The sequence below is a fragment of the Leptopilina heterotoma genome, unplaced genomic scaffold, assembly GCF_015476425.1.
Source record: "Leptopilina heterotoma isolate Lh14 unplaced genomic scaffold, ASM1547642v1 Lhet_26, whole genome shotgun sequence".
NCBI lineage: Eukaryota > Metazoa > Arthropoda > Insecta > Hymenoptera > Figitidae > Leptopilina > Leptopilina heterotoma.
The window spans coordinates 3684792-3705778 of NW_025110969.1; the positions used below are offsets into that span (position 1 = coordinate 3684792).

Consider the following 20987-nt stretch of genomic DNA (forward strand, 5'->3'; position numbering starts at 1 on the left):
TTTTTCTCTTCTCTGATCTTTCTTATATTCCGATTTTCAAGTTTTCTCTTGTTTGGAAAAAGGTCAGTAACTTACGGACTTCAATACAATTTTGTTTAATTGTAGAAAAAATCTTAATTTAAAAAAAATGATTATAAAATAATATTTGAAATTGGAAAATTAGAAAATTAAAAAAAAATTATGAATTACAAATAAATTTTGTTTTTTATAACAAATTTCGTTTGACTAATCTAAATTAGGCAAATTTTTTTGCTTTTTATTCATAAAAAATATTAGAAAATTGTTAATTGTTAAAAAATTATGATTAAGAAATAGGAAATATATTCATTTTATGCATAATTTTTATTTCTCAATAACAATATTAATTGTTCACAAACTCATTCTTTTCTTTTGGGAAAAAAACATTAGTACATATTCCAGTTTCTTTATATTTTTGCAGAAAATTCTCAATTTTCATAAGGAAATAAATTCAAATAATTTGCATAATTTATATTTCTTAATTACAATTGCTTTAATAAAGTTGAAAGTTTTAAAAAAATTTAAAGGAAAAAAATGGTTATAAATTCTATTTGTCAATTGCAAATTTTAAGTGAAAATGAAATTAAAAATTTTTAAATTTAAAAAAAAAAGAAAAAAATTTTACTCAAAAAATATGTTCTGTTACGTTTATTTACAAATTTCTTTAATTGTAAAATTATTCGGAAACATCAATAACTTCTTTTTTAAATAAATATTTAATTATTATTATTTTTCCACAGGGATTAAGATTTTTAAAAATGTCAAATTCAAACCTTTTTGAAATTAAAAACAACTTATAAAAGTATTATCATTATTTTATATTAAGAATATTGTTACTGTAACTTCTTAAAAATTATTTTTATCATTTCAATTCAATTATTATTTTCTAGAATTTTTAAGTCGAATTCTTCTCTATATCAACTATTTTTAATAATTTTTGAAAAAGTTCTTTGAGAATTTTCAAATACATTTTTGTTTAAAATTCAATTTTACGAAATTTCGAGTATTCGGAAATTCTTCAATTAAATGCACTGTAAGAAAAATTTTGGAATTTTTCTAAAAAATTATCGAAAACTTCCTATGAATTTGGACTTTGGAAAATTAAATTAATTAAAAAATGAAATTTTATATAACATTTTAAATTAAAGTTTTTTGAAGTTCATATTTATGAAAATTGTAAACTCAATTTTTTTTAAAATTTAATAAATATTGAAATATTTAAGTAAAATTATTCATTAAATAATTTCTAAGTAATAATTTTATGATAGCTTTTCAAGAATGAAGTTGTTTAAAAAGAAATTGTTGACATAAGTAGAAAAATTTTAATTTTGTCTTTTGGTGATTTTCATAGCAAAAAAGACACAAAAATTTAGAATTTTCTTATATGTATTGTAAAAATTAAATTTTTTTTAGTACTTTTAATAAACATGTCTGACCTATTTCAATTCATATTTTATTTTTATGAACATGAATTAAAAATTTTTAAATTATATTTTTTTAAAATTGCTAATTTTATTTTAAAAAGTATGTATAAATTACAAACCTTAGATTTTAACGGATCATGAAATTTAATATGTTTCAGCCGATATATACGACGAGGTTGAAGAAAAATTGAAGAAGTTGGGACCCAACATAAAGTCAAAATGTGTCGGAGGTGGAAGAATTAAGCACGACTCTGACCAAAATGCCATTAACGTTTATGGATACTCTCAGGTATTTAAAACTTTTTTTTACATCTCCATAACCTACCTGTATGTATTTAGTTACTTTTATTTCAAACTAAACGTAACATATATACTTCCTTCTTTTAATTGCAAAAAACAACAATTTTCATGTAATGAAACATTTTGAAAAAAAATAATACATGAATTCATTAATCTTCCTTTCGTGACCCACTTTTTATTCACAGCTTTGATAAACTGAAGCTGGAAATTAGTTTATGAGAGCTTGACTCGCAACAATGCAAACTTCATCTTTCGCTAAATGGAAAATTCTTTAGAAATCAAGTAGAAAAATAGTCGTGTTAATGTTCAATATACATTTAACTTTAAATGGGTTATACTTTTTATAATTAAATACAAGAGGCTCAATTAAAAAATCATAAGTTACAATCAAAGATTCATTATAATGGATTATCTTCGCGAAAATTATATTTTAAATAGTAATTTAATTAATATTTAATTATATTTAAAATAGTAATTACGGCAATTTTTGATACGGTAATGAATGGAAAATTAAAATCATTTTTATCTAAATCATTTTACTATATAGTTTGAGAAAAATATTATTTTAATCTCAAAGAGATCTTTGTGAAGAAGAAATAAAAATAAACCTTAGATCGAATCACATCCATCAGAAAATTTACATTTAATTAGCCACCCAATTCATGATAAACATCGCGTTTAGGGCGCGGTAATGATTCAAGTGACCTCATGGAATGTCACTCTTGTTCATATGTTTCCACAAATAAATTGTATATATTTGTCTGGAAAAATAATGAAAAGGTTAGCAGGATAAGCGCCTTGGCACCGATTATTATCATTTTTCTGTTTTACAATTTTAACATTTTCGTAACTTCAATTATAATGATCTTCATCCACGTGAACAACTTTTTGTCACTTTTTGACCCCCCCCCCTCCCCCTAACTTTCCACGTGGACATTTTTTGGTGAGAAATTAATATTTTTGGTAGAACATGATTTTCAATTAAAATTTTTCAAAACTTGATTTTCAAAAATAGTAATAAAAATTTTGGGTGTAGTTCCGAAAACGTCCCACCTCCGATCCAAAATTTAAATTATTTTTAATTAATTAATATTAATTTATTAATTTTTTAATTAATTTATTTTTTAATTTAATTTATTTTTTAATTTAATTTATTTTTATCCAAAATTTAAAAAAAAAATTATTTTCAATTATATTTTACAAAATTTTAATTTATTCTAAATTTTTGTAATTATAAGTACCTATATTTTAAAAATTTAATTATCAAATTTTTAACACTAAAAATTGCAATAAGTAGCATTTTATACTAAAATATGCAATATTTTTTTTTTAAAAAAGTCGAAAAAGTTGCAATTTTTGAAAATAAGTCAAAATAATTTGCATTTTTTGAAAATAGTCGAATAAATCAAAGTATCCGAGTCATAGTATCCAGGGAAAATAGAATTGGTTAGGGAAATCATGAAACTATACAATTTCCACGAATTCTAAAAAAACGTTTAATTACTTTTATTTCTGACAATAATTTAATGAAGTATTTTTTTGAAAAAGTTTAATTTCAATTCTGTTGAGATTAGTTTCAATTTTAAAAATTTTAACGCAATTCTTTGAAAGAATTCAACTATCTTCATAAATATTAAAAATCTTTCTATAAATTAAATTATTTTCAAAAATTTTAAAAAAAATTTATTGTCAACATTTCAATTATCTTTATAAATAACAAAATTCTTCGTTGAAATTACATTATATTCAGGAATTTTTCTAAAAATAATTGTAAAATTCAATTATAATTTTTCGCAATAATTCAATTATTTTCATAAATATTAAAACTCATTGTAGAATTTCAATTATTTTCAAATTCCTCAAAAATGTAATTGTTCTTAAAAAATTTATTAAAATTCGTCAAAAGAATAAAATTATTTAAAAATTTGTTGATAAAATTCTTTATAAGAATAAAATTTATAATTAAATTTTTATAAGAATGAAATTTTTATTAAAAATTAATTTCAGTTAAAGTTTTAGATAATAATTAAATTTTAGAGAAGATACTAATAATTGCAATTTTTAGAAAGAATTGAATTTTTTAAAGGTTTCAAATTAAAATCTTTGACAAATCTGAATTTTTCATACTTTTAATTAAAAATTCTATGAAATTAATTTTTTTCTAATAGCTTAATCGAGATTTTTTAAAATTATTTCAAGTTTTTATTTTCTTATGTACATATTTAATTGAAGAATTTTCGAATAATTGAAATTTCACGTAAAATTGTATTGTAAACAATTAGATTTAAAAATTTCTCGATTAAGAATTTTTTCAAAAATTATTAAAAATTGATTTAAAGAAGAATTTTATTTAAAAATAATTAGAAAATAATTAATTAAATTGAAATGATGAAAATAATTTTGAAAAAGTTACAGTAACAATATTCTTATTTTATAATATAAAATAAGAATTTTTATCACGCGATCACCCTTAATTATTATAAAACATGAGTCATATAAACACTCTGAGTCATCTTCGTACAGGAATTGACAAATTTTATAAATAAACAATTTAAAAATGTTAAAATATTAATTTTTTTATAATAATCGAAAACTTTTTAGATTTTGTTCAGTGACTTAAAATTGCGTTCAATTTTTCTTCTACACAATCCACTATAAAATCACCCAAATTTCTAAATTTGTTATTCATATTATATTGAACACTTTGACCTAAAATTTTTTTTAACTATTTTAATTTATAATATAATATAATAATTTAGCTAATTAAAAATTCAAACAAAAATAATTATCTTTTTTTTTAATTTTAAAAATGATTTTGAATTATCTAAAACGACCGAGATGATGAAAAAATAACTTTTTAAATTAGATATTTGCAAGAAACTAATGAAATATTGTTCTCTTGCAATTTCAGGGATTTGGAAAAGCTGATCATGAAGTGTCTGTTGATCTAATAAAAAAAAAGTATCCCTCTTACGAAGTCACCTGGTCCAATGAAGGATATTAATTATTCAAAAGGAAAAATATTTTTGACAAATTATTTTTCTTTTACACTACCTACTACATTGTTATTTAAATCTCATTTTAATAATTTTCTTTTTTGAAAAATAATTTATTAAAAGCAGAACGATTTTTTATCTATATTGTGCCCTTATTTATAAATTTAAAAGGATTGTAAAGTCTCCGAATAGCAAAATTTTTGTACACTAATAAATAAATAAAAATAACAGTATAATTAGTTTTTTTGCGACTTATTTATTAATTATTTATATTTTTTATTTATTTTTTATTACACTGGAAAAAAAATTTGATTAAAATAACTGAATACATGACTATTATCATAATTAAACATTTACTTGAATCAAATAATTTTTGAGTCAATTAAATGTTATTTGCTTTAAATACTGAAATTATTGGTTCAAATATACCATTTAATTGAATCAAATAAAAATTATTTTATTCAAGTAAATGACTTAATTATTTTATTCTATTATTCTCATAGCATGAGAAAGTAATATTTTATTATTAAAATATTAGAAATTTAAATGAACATAATTTTTATATTAATTAATAATTAATAACAAATTTATTTTTATATTAGAATATTATTTTCGTTGTATATTACAGTGTAAAAAAATTTATTTAAAAAATAATTCAGTATTTGTACTACAGAGGTCAGCACTTTCCGGAGGCTTTACTCCGTGGATAAGTGTTGATAAGTTACCGTTTTAAAAACGTGAGTTACCATGTGAAATTTGAATTCGAAATATCTAGTGTAAAAGTATCTTCAAAGAGAGTGCCACTGTTTAATTTTTTCTAAATAAAAAATTTCTTTATAAATAAATTTCTAAATAAATTTTTTCTAAATAAAAAATTTCTTTCTAAATAAAATCTATTAAAATTATCACAAAAAAATTATTGCATTAATATTTATACGTTATTTATTGTTAAATATTGTTTGTAGAAATTTTTTTCTCTTTTTTGCATTTAACATTAATACAAAACTATTATATACCTATTTATTAAAAAAGCAATTTTTAGTTTAGAAAATTACAATAAAAATTATTTTACGAAAAATAATTTTCGGAAAAAATAACAAAGAGAATGAAATAAAATTTAATAAAGTCCAAAAATAACTTCAAAAAAAGAAAAAAATCTTCATAAATATTTATTTTATTAATTTTATTTAATTCATAAAATAATTTTTTCTAAATAATTCTACGAAGTAATAAATATTAAATTATTTTTACTTCAATATTTCTTTTTTAATTAAAAATTTAAATATATTTTTACTGTATTTTTTATTTTATAAAAAATATTTTATAATTATATGTTCAATAATTTAGCATATAGTTATTATTACTATTATATTAAATAATAATACCTAATAATAATAAATTAATTTATTATTATTATCAATATTAATTACTATATACAATGCAATTAAAATTATAAAGTTAAGAATTATAATTATATTATAATTATAGTGTTATAATGAAAATAAAAATTATAAGATAATAAAGTGTTTCTAACAGTTACGTGCAATTTTTTAAATATATATATAGTGCAAGAAACAAATGAATGAAAACTGAAAACAAACAATTGTTCACAATGGTGAAAAAAAAGAAAACAAAAAAAAATGAATTAACTTCGTTCACATGGTAACCGGCAGTCAACATTCAATCAGTTTGGAAAATTTTTAGGCCCTAGTAGATCGTTTTTAAAATTTCAAGTTTCAATTAAATAAAATTTTTAAATTATTAAATTAAATAATAAATAAAAATTAGAAAATTATTAAAATCATGTTTTCGCGAGCAACAAAATCAGTCGTCCGGTCTCTGGGACAATGCAGATTCAGCGTTGATGGAAATTTGAAGGTTCGTTTTTCTTCAATTTTTCAACTGAAATCGTCAAACAAAATTTTTTTAATTACAAAAGAAAAATATTTTCAACAATTTCTTATTAATATCGCCAATTTGCAAATTTAATAAATTATTTTGAATTTTTGTTTGAAAATTGAAATGTTTCAATTCCTTTAAAGAACATTACGTTCAATCACATTAATTTATAACTAAATATCTTAAATAAATAATTAAAATTAAATAACTTAAATATTTTTCAATTAATAAATAATAAATTTTTAAAGTAAATTTTTTAAATAAATAAATTAAAATTTTTATAAATGTAAATTAAAATTCAGTCACAAATTCATTAGATTAAATTGATAAAATAATCAAACAATTATTTACTAATATTTACAATAGTAATAATAAAAATAATAATAAAAAATAAAATTTTATTAAATATCAATAAGTAAATAATTTAAAAGCAAATAAAATAAATACTGACAAAAATTTATTAACATAACCAAATAGAAAAAAGTAATAAAAAAATTTTATTTTATCCGGTAAAGAATAATTATTAAAATTTATTATTTTATATTTAATTTTATTTAATTGAAAAATTAATTTTAATTTATTTATTATTAAAATAGTCGTAATTTAAAAAAAACTCAAAAAAAATATATAATTATACACATTGGATAATTAATGAATTTTGCCTTTAAATTTTTGTGATATCGAAATGAATATACATTTAAAAATTAAAATACACTTGAAATATAAGCAAAAGACTAAAAGTTTTATTATCTTTTTTTTCATCAGGCAATTGGAGCAGCTGGTGAGGTGGGTTCAACCTTGCCCCCATGTTTGAAAAATGGTTTAAAATTTGAACCGACGGCTGTCAAAAATTTGGGGCCACTTGAACAAATGACAACGGCAGAACACAATTTTGGAAAGGTATTTTAATCAAATTAAATTATTCAAATTTAATTTTTCATGTTTATCATACATTATCATAAATTATACAAATTACAAAAACCTCGATTTTATTATCATTGATTTCAAAATACTTGAATAATAAATTTAATAAATTTAATAAAATTCATAGAATTCATAAAATTCATAAAATTCCCATAAATATTTAAATTATATTTTTATTAATTATTTTTATTTTCAATTTTATTAATTATTATTTTAATATTTGTTAATTAATTGTTAATATTTGTTAATTGTTAGTTGTCAATATTAATATTTTCATTTTATTCATAATTAATTATGTAATATGTAATTTAAATTTATTATTTATTGTAAAAAAATCATTTTTAAAGTTTTTTATTATTGGAAAATAATAATTTTTTGTTACTTTCTGTTTATTTCTATATTTTAGTCAAAAATATTTTTCAATTCAAAAATGTTTACTTTTTTATGAATTATAATAAATAATATTTATACACTACTATTTTTATTTATAATTTATTTATTATTGAATATGGAAAAAAATATAAAAATAAATAAAGTGATTGTAAATTAAACTGAGATGAAACTAAATTATCGTGAAACAAAAATTAATGGTCACAAAGAATAAAATATGAAAGCTCAAAGGCTTAAGTGACTTGTTCCCTTTTCTTTCGAAAGTTTTGAAATTGTTTTCGAAAAGAGAATACAAGATATTTAGGGAGATAAATTTAATTGTTTTTACAGACAATGCCTGAATTAACTCAAGCTCGACTTCAGTTCAGTTCAGAAAGCACAAGTTCGGAGTTAAATAAAAATTCACTCCAGGGAAGCAAACTTTCCAATTTTGAAGCGAAAAATGTAGGACGATTATTTTTTTAAAATTATATTTCTTATATTTTATTTTTAATCCATATTTTGCTTCTTTTTATTATTTATTTTTAATGTTTTAATTTATATAATTTTTTTCATTTTATTTATTTTTATTAATTTTTATTTATATTTATTCAATAAATGAAATTATTATAATTATGGCTAAAGTTTACAATGCATGCAATTAATAAATTGCTAATTTATTTAAATGGAAATTTTTTAGCAAAATTAAAATGTTTTTTATTTCAGGAAAATTCGGAGGACCTTGTCGACATTCTGAAGAAGTTGCCAATTGCTGAGGAGGCAGAAACTGCGAATAATTTACAAATGATCCCTTACTCATTACAGGTATTTATTGACAATTTCTAATTATTTATTAATAATTTTCTTTTAATTTAATTTTATTATTTTATAATTTTTAAACCAAATTTTTCGAAAAATTGACTATTGAAATAAATTCTAAAAATTCATTTTTATGACGATACTATTTTTTTTTAATTTAAATTTTGAAGTAAAAATAAATTTATATATAATTAATACAGTTTAAAAAATGTTTAATAAATAAATTTAATAAATAAATTTGTAAAAGCTTCTTTTAAACAAAAAACGAGGCTTTAAAAGTGAAGGACATTTCTTTTCCTAAATCATTTAATTAATATTTCCGAATTTTCTATTTTTAAATATCGTCAAAGAAAATAAACTGTCATTTGATTGGATGACACTATTCTAAAACAATTTGGGTTACTGCTGGCTTGAAATAATTAACTTAAAATAAAAAAAAATAAATTAAATTTTTGTTAACAAAATTGAAACAAAAGACTTTTAAAGCTTTTAAATGATTGTTTCATTTTTTTAACTTTCGAATATATATTTTCAATTAATTTTCTCTTAAATTGTGAAAAAAAATTTCTTTCAAAAAAAATTTCTTTATTCTTCAAATAAACTATTTATAATAAAATTAAAATTGCTTTCATTTATTTTTAACTTTGAGACTTTTACATTTTGAGAATAAAACAGTAAATAAATAAATAATCGAAATAAAAATATTTGAATAAATAATTAAAATTTATTGTTGAAAAAAACAAAAAACTCAGCAGTTACCCATATTTTGTTTTAGGATGGGCGAAACAATAAGAACAACAACAACAACTGTCGACAAATTAAAATGGATTCTCGAAGATTTTGGAATACAGAAAAAATAAATAATTCACCAAAATTTGCGAATATATTTCAAAATTCATTTAAAACTCAGAATTACTCTACAACTAGAAGAAGATTTTCAACAATTTCCATGAAATCAATATTTCCTCTAAACAATAACAACAATAAAATTATATTTAATTACAAAAAATTCCAAATTCTCAATATAAATCAATTTCAATTTATTCAATTGATATCAATGAGTAAACAAAAAGATGGTTGTAAAAAGAAATTTGAAGATTATTGCAAAAAAATGAAGTCAATGAAGAGTGGAAATTCCGATTCGTGTAAAAATAAAAAAGAACAAAAATGCCCCGGCGGAAGTAGTGAGAAAAAAGATCGAAGCTCCTGCACCAATTCAAATCGTGAACATCCCTGTAAGAAACAAAAAGAAGAATCTGCAGCAAAATTAAAAGAAGATTCATGTAAAAAGAAGTGTGAAACGAAGAAAGTCGATCCGTGTAAAAAGAATGGTAAAAACACAGATCCTTGTAAGAAAGTAAAAAAACCTGATCCTTGTAAGAAAAAAGAAACGGATTCCTGCAAGAAAAAGGAATCCTGCAGTAAAGAAGAGAAGAAAACAGAATCTTGTAAAAAGGAAGAAAAGGATCCTTGTAAGAAGAAAGAAAACGAAGAAAAGGATTCATGCAAGAAAAAAGAGGAAAACGATTCTTGTAAGAAAAAAGATCCCTGCAAGAAGGATGAGGATCCTTGTAAGAAAAAAGATCCCTGCAAAAAGGATGAGGATCCTTGTAAGAAGAATGATCCTTGCAAGAAGGATGAGGATCCTTGTAAAAAGAAAGATCCTTGCAAGAAGGATGAGGATCCTTGCAAGAAAAAAGATTCTTGCAAGAAGGATGAGGATCCTTGTAAGAAAAAAGATCCTTGCAAAATGGACGAAAAGAAGACCGATTGCAGTAAAGAAAAAGAAAAGAAACAAGATTCTTGTAATGGAAAGGAGGAGAAAAAAAATGATTCTTGCAAAGAACACGAAAAAAATAATTCTAGCAAAAAAGATGAAAATGATTCTTCATCATCGTGCAATAAAAAATTAAAATTAGATGATCCTTGTGCCGAGAGGATCGATCCAAACAAAAATTAAGAAATGTCCTTCCATTCAAAAGTAAACGAATTCGAAATGTTGAAATGTTTTTGCAAATTTTATTATAAAGTAAAAGTAAACGAAAATTATTTCAAATAAAAAATTGAAAAAGAAATAGTTCTCTATAAATTTAGAAAAAATATAACCACACAATTAATTATTAATTAATTATTAATTATTGATTATTAATTATTAATTATTAATCTTTTCACAATTAATTATTATTTATATCAATTATTATTTTTAATTTTATTAGTAATCAATTAGTAAAAAATTACAGTAATAAATGAATAATTGATTTATTATTTAATTTTTAAATCAAAAATTATTTTATTTTATTTATCATAAATTTATTTATTCTTTAAAAATTACATTTTGTCTATTCTTGAGTTTCTTATAATTTTCATCTTTTTTTAGTCGGAAGACGGACTCGCAAACATGTTCACTCCCCATCAAATTAACATCATTGGTGATAAAGTAAGTGTTCAATTATATTACTTTCTATAAATCTAATAAAATCTATTATTTCATACTTCATGTAGAAAATGAAAATAATTTTCAAAATAAACTGTTTTTTTTTATTTTCTTTATTATACTTTCGAATAATTTGCCTAAGCAAAAAATGACAATTTCTTAGAGAAAGATTACAAAAAAGGAAATATTTTTGCAAAAATTAAATAAATCAATAAATATACAATCAAATGAATAAATAAAAAATAAATAAGAAATAGAAAATTAACAAATTAATTAGTAAATAAATTAATTAATAAAAAATGAAATTATTTTTAAAAAATTAAAATATAATTTAATGAATAATTTTATAAATAAATAAACCAATATTGAATAAATAAACAAATATGCTTATAAAGAAAAAAGTAAATGAATAAATAAATTTATAAAGATAAATTATAAAGAAAATAAATTATATAAAATTAATATTATTAAAAAAAAAATAAAAATAAAAAAATTTTTTTTAAACTTTTTAAATAATTTAAATTTTTAAATTTAAATTCAATCAAATTTAAAATAAAATTAAATAAATAAAAGGAAATAATAAACTTTTAAATAATTCAGGTTTCATACTCATCTACTAAAACCTACTTTTTACTACTTTATTTACAGTTTGCTACTATTTGGATACTTTTTTTAACATTTGTGCCACTAAAAGCTACTTTTTTCTATGTTTGAGAATTTTTACTACTTTAAATTCGCTAATAGTTGGAATAAAAAAGTTATTAACAAAAATTTTAATAAAATTCTTAAAAAGAATTCAACAAATTTTAATAAAATTTTAATAAAAAATTTTCTGAAAGAATTTAATAATTTAAAGAAAACAATTAGTATAAAATTTTTTGCAAACATTTAATTATTTTCATAAATAATAAAATTTTTACAGGAATTCAATTATTTAATACACAAACTTCATAAAATTTTTCCAAAAAAAAAATCAATTATTAAAAAAGATTTCCGTAAAATTCTTCACAAGAATTTGATTATTTTTATATATAATACAATTCGTTGCAAGAATTCAATTATTTTTATAAACTTTTCTCTATTCAATGATTATTTCTACTATTTTAGTAAAATTTCCCAAATGAATTTAATTAACTAAAGAAAAATAAATTTGATTAAATTTTACTCAAACATTAAATTATTTTCATAAATAATAAAAATTTCACAGAAATTCAATTATTTCAAAATTAAAAAGCAATTGACATAAATTTTTTTGAAATTAATTCAGAAATTTTCACAAAAATCTTCGTAATAATTCAATTATTTTCATAAACGTTTGAATTTTCTACAGGGATTCAATTATTTTCATAAATTATAAAATTCTGCTTATAGAAATTCAAAATTCATAAATAATAAAACTCATCGTAGAATATCAGTTATTTTTAATACCATTTTAAATAAATTCTTCAAAAAAGTGCAATAATATTATTAAAAATTTTATTAAAATTCTTCGAAAGAATTCAATTGTTTTAAACATTTATTGATAGAAAATTCTTTATAAGAATTCAATTTTTAAAAAAATTCAATTATTCAATAAATTATAGTATAAATAAATTAAAAATAACAAAATTCTTTGCAGATCTCCAATTATTTTCAGAAATTTAAATAAAATTTTTTTCTCAAGAATTTAAGTATTTTTGTTAAATAATAAAAATCTTTGCAGAAATTCAATTATTTACAAAAATCTTAATAAAATTCTTCACAAGAGATTAATGATTTTTATAAATATCAAAATTTTCGAAGAAATTAAATTAATTTTTACACAATTTTAAAAAAATTTCTCTACTTTTTAAACAAATTTTTTTGAATATCTCAATTATTTTTTAAATTTTAATAAAGTCCTGCGAAAGAATTCAATAATTCTTATTTTCAATACAATTTTAATTGAATTCCATGAAAGAATTAAAAATTTTCGAAAATAATTATTCAATAAATAATTTATTATTGTATTGAAATTTAAATAATTTGAATTCTCATAGAACTTTCTAATAAGAATTGATTTAAAATTGAATTTCAGAAAAAATTTTAGATAATTATAAATATTAGAAGCGTTATGGTGTAAATTTTCAGAAATAATTAAATTTCAAAAGTTTTTTAGAATTGATATCTTTGAAAATTTTAATTGTTTTTGGAGAACTTGAATAATATATTTATTTTTAAATATAATGATTAAATTTTTGAATAGTTTCATTCCAAAATTCTAAAAAATAATTGATTTTTGGAAGAATTGTAATTTTTCAGAAATAGTTAATTTTCAAAAAGGCTTTACATTTAATCATTAAAAATATTTCAATTCTTGTGGAAAAATATTGGTATTTATTTATTTATTTACAATGTCCCCGCGGTCAAAAGACCGGTATTTAAATATTTATTTAAAAAAATATAATTAAAACTATAATCATTAAAAATATTTCAATTCTTGTAGAAAAATATTGGTATTTAAATATTTATTTAAAAAAATATAATTAAAAATATAAAAAGAAATAAAAAAATATTAAAATCATTAAAAATATTTCAATTCTTGTGAAAAAATATTGGTATTTAAATATTTTTTTTTAAATATTTTATTTTTGAATGTAATTCAATTTTTCAATTTAGGAATTATGAAAAAATTGAGTTGTCAAGTTTAATTTTTCGATAGCAAAATTTTTTCTATTTTTTTAGTCATAAAGCTACTTTTTGTCACTTTTTCAAAATTAATTATCAAGTATTAAGCCTGATAATTAAATAAAACTGATGTATAAATAAACAAATTATTAAATAACTAAATGAGATGAAAGTAAAAAAAATTGGATTTGATAATTAAGATAACAAAGTATAAAATGAAAAGAAAAAAATGAAACTTCCTTTCTTGTAATCAGATCTAATGAGAATAATTCTAGAAAGAAACATTGGAGTAATGAACTTGTAAGACCTGATGCCGTGGCTCCACCTCCTGCCTCTTTCACTCTCACCCTCAGTCGACTGCAAAAGGGCCAAACCTTTTTAAAGCTATCGACTTTCTTATTAAAAGTATAAAAAAAATACAAAAAAAAAATTTGTAATCGAGTTGACGTGGTTAATTAAGTCTGATTAAAGTCAAGTCAGATGAAAAGTTGAATTTGCCAGAGTCTGGGGAAGGCTACGGCAGCAGGGGCCCTTGCTTCGAGTTCAGTAGCTCTTCTCCTGGCCCGCCTTCTAAGGCAGATCCTCAAAGCATTCGCCTCTTCTCCAAGGTCCCTGCCATCAGCGAAATGATGTTCCAACTGTTCGCCAGCAACATGACCAGCAGCAGCAATTCAATGGACCGCACCGTCAATGATGACTACTTCCCTCAAGGCGATGAATTCGAGGACGAAATTGGAAAAGACGATTTCCCCCGTAATCGAAATGCCAAACGTGACCTAGACGATGACATTGAAAATATGACGCCCGTCGCTCTCCTTCAATCCTCGCATCTCACCATTTTCCAAACACTCCAGTTAAATCCACTTTTTGGCAAACTCACGAATCTCCTCAACAAAGAAATTAACGACAATGAGACTATCGAGAGACTCAAGACCCTCGTGAAGAAAGCCGTCGATTTCAAGCGACGCGTCTTCCAGACCAAAGGCGAAGAGGATCAAAAATTCGAATCAAAGAACGATGAAAGCAAATCCAACTCGAATGGACACGACAAGCTCGTTCCTATATTTTAAATAATTTTTAGTTTACGTCCCTTGAGACTGAGGAGGAGAAAGGGTGGCAATAAAAGAAAGGAGGTGGTGGTGGTGCCAAAGCAGAATTATTTATTGTGGCATCTAAAGAGAAATCTTTAATCTTTAAAAACTAACCAGATGCAGAGTCCAATGATGTGGCTGGGAGACAGTGATTGCGGCGAGGATCCGCCAAATTGGCCATCAAAGAGTCCCTGCTCCGCGCCCGAAGGCCCTTGCAAACCACTTCCATGTCCTGCGAAACAAAAAAAGAAAAAACACGAACGGAAGCCCTTCTGCGTTCGATGCCCTCCTAAAAGGCCGTGCAATCTTAGAAAATGCTAGGGAAACAGAAACAAAAAAAAAAAATTGTGAAACAAAAACTTCTTTCTCCCAATTCACCAGGCGACAACACCAATCTTCAAAAAGTGTTTTCTCTCCGTCGCCAATCATCTCACGAGGAAACTTCGAACAATGAAAATATCAAAGGAATTACAACGATGGATCTTTGAAAGGAAGATGAGAGTTTATAGGCCACCCCGTGAAGCACCTCCTCAGCCTCCGTTGCCACAAGTCTTTCAGTTTGACACAAGAGCTAATCGATTGAAATCAATGATGGCGATGATGACAAATTTCAGGAATTCATCGAATTCAATTTGCCTTCATGTTGGCAATGATAAAAAGTGCATGAAAATTCTCTTTCCAATGCTGACTACAAATTCTTTGGTTCGTATTTGTTTTCTCCTTTTTGAATTTAAAAATTTCTTTTTCCTTTATTCTGCACCTTTTTTCTCGACTTCATTTTTTGTTCCTTTCTTTACAATTTATTTCTTCCTTTTAACCTCGTTTAATTATGCTGCACCCTCGCATACATTGTTCTAAATTTCTCCTCCAACCTCTTTGGAACATTCTTTGTCAGGGTAGCAAAAAAAAAAAAATAAATAAATAAATAAAAAAAAAAAAATTTTTAAATTTAAAAATTTTAAATTTATTTAAAAAATTTAATTTTGTTGTTGTTTGCTTTTTTGTTTCTTAACTTTTTAAATAATTTTTCTTTTTAAATATTTTCAACTAGCAACAATTCACGCGCTAAAGCGTGCGGCTAACTTCTTACTACCTTTTTTAAATAAAATTAGCAATTTTAAAAATAATAGAATTTGAAAATTTTCTAATTTAAATTTTTGTTGAAAATACTAAAAAAATTCAATTTTGTAGAATTTAAAAATAATTGCAAAAATTCTTACAAATAAAATAAAATCTTTATAAATAACAAAATTCTTCTCCAAAGTTCAATTATTTTCAGAAACTTTTCTAATTTTAATGATTTTCAATATCTACGATTTTAATAAAATATTTCCCAAAACGAATTCAATTATTTAAAAAAAATTTTAATTTGAAATTTTAGAAAATGATAATTTTTAATGAATGAATTAAATAATAAAAATTTGAGAGGAATTCTATTATTTACAAATTTTTTTATAAATTTTTTCGCAATAATTTAATTATTTTCATGAAGAATAACATTTTTTTAACCAGGAATTAAATTATTTTCATAAATAATAAAATTCTATAGGCACGTAGGTTTTCAATTATTTTCATAAATAATAAAAATCATCGCGGAATTTCAATTATTTTTGGTACAATGTTAATGGAATTTCTCGAAAAATGTAATTATTCTTAAAATTTTTATTAAAATTAATTTTCAAAGATTTTAATGAAATAATTTTTAATAATTCGACTTTTTTTCAAAATAATTTGAATTAAATTCTTCGTAGAATAAAATTAATTTCAAAAATATCAGAATTCAATTATTTTTAATATCTACTATTTCAATAAAAATTCACAAAAGAATTCAATTATTTAAAAAGAAATATATTATTAAAATTCATCGCAAGAATTAAAGTATTTTTCATAAAGAATAAAATTCTTCTTAGGTATTCAATTATTTTCAATACAATTATTAAAAAAAATTCGATTGTATTCAATAAATTAAAGAAATTTTTCAAAAAAATTCAATTATTTTCGAAAAATTTTTAATAAAATTCCAGAATTAAATGCTTAATTTCAATTATTAAGAAAGAGGATTACCTATTATAAAAACTTGAAAGAAATTATTTATATAGAATTCAATTACTTTGAAAACTTGTAATTAAAATGATTAAAGAAAGTCCATGATTTAAAGAAACTCAAAGAAATTCTTCAAAAGAATTTAATTAAGATTATGTAAAATTTTAATAAAATTCTTCCTAAATTCAATTATTTTCATAAAAAATAAAATTCTTCGAAGAAATTCAATTATTATCAAATTTTTTGATAAAATTCTTTGCAAGAATTCAATCATTTGCAAAAGTTTTATAAATTTTTTCGTAATAATTCAATTATTTAACAAAAAAATTAATAAAAGTTCTTCATAAGAATTCAATTATTTTTGAAAATTTTAATAAAATTCGTTACAAAAATTCAATTATTTTAAAAAAGTTTGATAAAATTCTTCGAATCAATTCAATTATTTTAAAAAAATTTGAAAAAATTCTCGGCAAAAATTTTAATTATTTTCAAAAATTTTTCTCAATTCAATGATTTTCATAATATCTACTAAAATTATTCAAAAGAATTCAATTATAAAAAATTTTATTGAAATTCTGCGCAAACATTTAAGTATATTCATAAAATAATTAAAATTTCTCAAGGAATTCAATTATTTTCATAAATAATAAAATTTTTTAAGGAATTATGATTTTATCTTTCGGTCATCTTTAATTTATTATTTAATTCAATTGAAGAATTTTTCAAAAACTAATTTCTTGATAATTTTTGAGTAAAATAAATTTCAGATTCAAGTTTCCTCAAAATTTCAATTTGTAATCTTTTAAAATTGAATTATTTATAAAAATTGTAAAAGCAACTCTACTAAAATTAATTTTGAAATTTTGAAGTAAAATTATTCGCTAAAGAATTTATTGATAATATGAGATTCTTTCAATAATTAAAATTATCAAAAAAATGCAAATTCAAACCATTCGAAATTCGATAATTTATAAAAATTATTTTCAAGATTTAAATTTAATTATTTTCTAGAATTTTTAACTAAACTTTTCTTCTCTAAGTCAATTATGTTTAAAAATTTTTAAGAAAGTTTTTTTTGAGAATATAATTATCCAAAAGATAAAAAAATTTCATCTAAAATAATTCTGAAATACAATTATTCAAAATTCAATTTTACAAAATTGTGATTATTTGAAAATTTTCCAATTAAATATATATTCAAGAATTCAACTATTTTCCAAAAAATTTACATACAAATTTTTCAAAAACTAACTTTTGAGAATTTTCAATTAAAATAACTTAAAATTTCATTTTTTGTAAAATTTTCAATTTCAATCTTTTTAAAATTCAATTATTTATAAAAATTATAAACGCAACTTCTCTAAAAGTCAATTATTATTTCAATTTTCAAGTAAAATATTTCTTTAAATAATATTTTTTTAATTCTGTTGAAATTAGTTTCAATTTAAAAACATTAACGCATTTCTTTGAGAGAATTTAATCATCTTAATATATATCAAAATTCTATCCAGAAATACATTTTCAAAAATTAAAAAAAAATTCTTGTCAACATTTTAATTATCTATTATAAATTGTAGTCAAATTCTTCGTCGAAAGTCAATTATATATTCAGATATTTTTATAAAATTCATGGCAAAATTCAATTATTTTCATAAATAATAATATTAATTCGGAGAATTCAATTAATTTCAAAATTAATAAAATTCTTTGTAGAAATTCAATTATTTTGAAAAAATAAAAAAAAAAATTGTCAACATTTCAATTATCTTTATAAATGAATAGCAAAGTTCTTCGATAGAATTCAATTATTTTCAGGAATTTTAATAAAATTCATTGCAAAATTCAATTATTTTCAAAATTTTTTTTAAAAATTCATGACAAAAATTCAATTATTTTCAAAAATGATTCTTAATTCAATGATTTTCAATATTCTGCTATTTTTATAAAATTTCCCAAAACATTTTAATTATTAAATAAAAATGTTGATAATATTCTACTCAAACATTCAATTATTTTCCAAAAATATAAAAATTTCACAAGAATTCAATTATTTAAAATAGAATTTGCACAAATTTTTTTGAAAAAAACCAATTGCTTGAAACTTTTTTATAAAATTCTTCGCAATAATTCACTTATTTTCATAAATAATAAATCTTATTGCAGAATTTCAATTATTTTTAAATACAATTTTAATCGATTTCCTCGAAAAATGTACTTATTCTTAAAAAGGTTATTAAAATTCGTCGAAAGAATTCATTTATTAAAAAATTTGTTGATAAAATGATGTGTTAAGAATTAAATTTCAAGAAACATTTAATTATTCAATTTTATTTGAATTTAAATAAATTGAATTCTCGTAGAATTTTATAGTGAAACTTGATTTAAAAATTAATTTCAGTTCAAGTTTTAGATAATAATTGAATTTTGGAGAAGTTACTAATAATTGCAATTTTTATAGAAATAATTAAATTTTGTAAAAGTTTTAAAATAAAAATCTTTGAAAATTTCAATTTTTTATACTTTTAATTAAAAATTCTGTGGATCTAATTTTTTTCAAAGACCTTAATCGAAATTTTTTTCAAATTATTTCAAAATTTTTATTTTCTAATGTATATTTAATTGAAGAATTTGCAAATAATCGAAATTTCGCAAAATTGAATTGTAAACAAATGAATTTGAAAATTGTCAAAGAAATTTTTCGTAAATTATTAAAAATAATTGATTTAAAGAAGAATTTTAGTTAAAAATTCTAGAAAATAATAATTGAGTAATTGAAATGATGAAAATATATTTAAAGAAGTTTTAGAAACAATAGTCTTATATTTTAATATAAAATAATGATTTTATTACTCGTTCATACCTTTAATTATTATATAAAACATGAAGAAAGCGATCGTACTTTTCCTAAATTTTCCCTGAATAAATGAATGAAAATAAAATATAATTTCTTTTTTCTTAGGTCTGGCGAAGGGATTCCCTCACAAATCGAATCTTCCAATCATTTTCAAGACCCATTTCAACGGCCGTCATTTTACAAACCTCCGACTCGAAATGCAAAACAATCACGGAACTTTGCACCAAAAAGGAAACATGCAAGACAAAGAAATTATGTCCAAAACAGAAAGCAACATGTCCGGAGGAGGAGAAGAAACCAGAAAATAAATGCAAAAGCGGTTGTCTACCAAAATTGAATAACTCAGGGGATAAGCGAAAATGTGAGACGCCCGAGAAACAAGAATATCCACCGACAAAATGCAATCCAAAAAAAATCGGCGGTCTCAGTCCATGTCCATGTAAATTCACACCGAAGGAAATGTGTCAGGAGATTCCTGCCAAAAAAATATGTCCCCCACCACCGTCACTGCCGAAATCGCCCTCTAAACCAATAGTTTTGTGCCCGTGTCCTCCACCTCCAAAATTGCCACCCACTTCCTGTCCATGCGTACCGGAAGTTGTCAACGAGATTTGTGAAAATGAAAAACCGCCTAAACCGTGTCCGCCGAAACCAAAGAAACCCTGCGCCAATCAATCGTACAATTGTTCCGAACGAAACGAGGGCAAAAAGCGAAAATAATTATATTTCAATTGTCAACTTCAAAATTTTCTCATCCAAATTCTTTTCTAATCACATAATTCACAAAATTACTATATTTTGAATTCAAAAATAATTGTAATCGGTTTTTCAAAGAGGCAAAAATTCAACGACTACTTTTTGTGATAATTTATTTCAACATTGTTATTAATATATAATAGTCCAAATAAAATGTTAACAAAAAATAAAAGAATAATTTAACAATTATTAAATTTTTTAAAATTCATATTGAGGCCTTGCAAAAAATGAGTAACGTTTTAAGGGGCGAGGGGAGGGTAAAGCTATTTGCTGTCAACAGAAAAAATGTTAAAAAATGTTCAAAATTACAGGAAGAGGGGTTGGAAAGCATTATATCGCATTTGCCATAAAAATTTAATTGTCTTTTTCTGAATTCTTCATAATTTCCAGACAGAATTTTAGTCTCAAAAAAAA

General features: G+C 21.4%; 2 protein-coding genes across 4 annotated transcripts in view; both read left to right on the forward strand.

Annotated features, from left to right (window-relative positions):
• LOC122503404 (14 kDa phosphohistidine phosphatase-like) overlaps positions 1-4977 on the forward strand; it is a 323366-nt gene extending 318389 nt beyond the window's left edge. For both annotated transcript variants that reach the window (XM_043613927.1, XM_043613928.1), the window contains 2 exons: positions 1601-1731; positions 4654-4977. In XM_043613927.1, the coding sequence (XP_043469862.1) occupies positions 1601-1731; positions 4654-4746 (224 nt within the window). In that variant the 3' untranslated portion in view covers positions 4747-4977. The remainder of the gene's footprint in view (positions 1-1600; positions 1732-4653) is intronic.
• Positions 4978-6406: 1429 nt separating this feature from the next.
• On the forward strand, positions 6407-20762 carry LOC122503406. Of its 2 annotated transcripts, XM_043613929.1 has the most exons (7): positions 6407-6616; positions 7403-7537; positions 8282-8395; positions 8657-8755; positions 11127-11186; positions 15302-15622; positions 19923-20762. In XM_043613929.1, exons 1-7 carry the CDS (start codon positions 6542-6544, stop codon positions 20535-20537), a joined length of 1419 nt encoding a protein of 472 aa, XP_043469864.1. In that variant the 5' UTR covers positions 6407-6541; the 3' UTR covers positions 20538-20762. The 2 variants fall into 2 exon arrangements, with proteins under 2 accessions (XP_043469864.1, XP_043469865.1); XM_043613930.1 differs by lacking the exon at positions 8282-8395.
• The last annotated feature ends 225 nt before the right edge of the window (positions 20763-20987 follow it).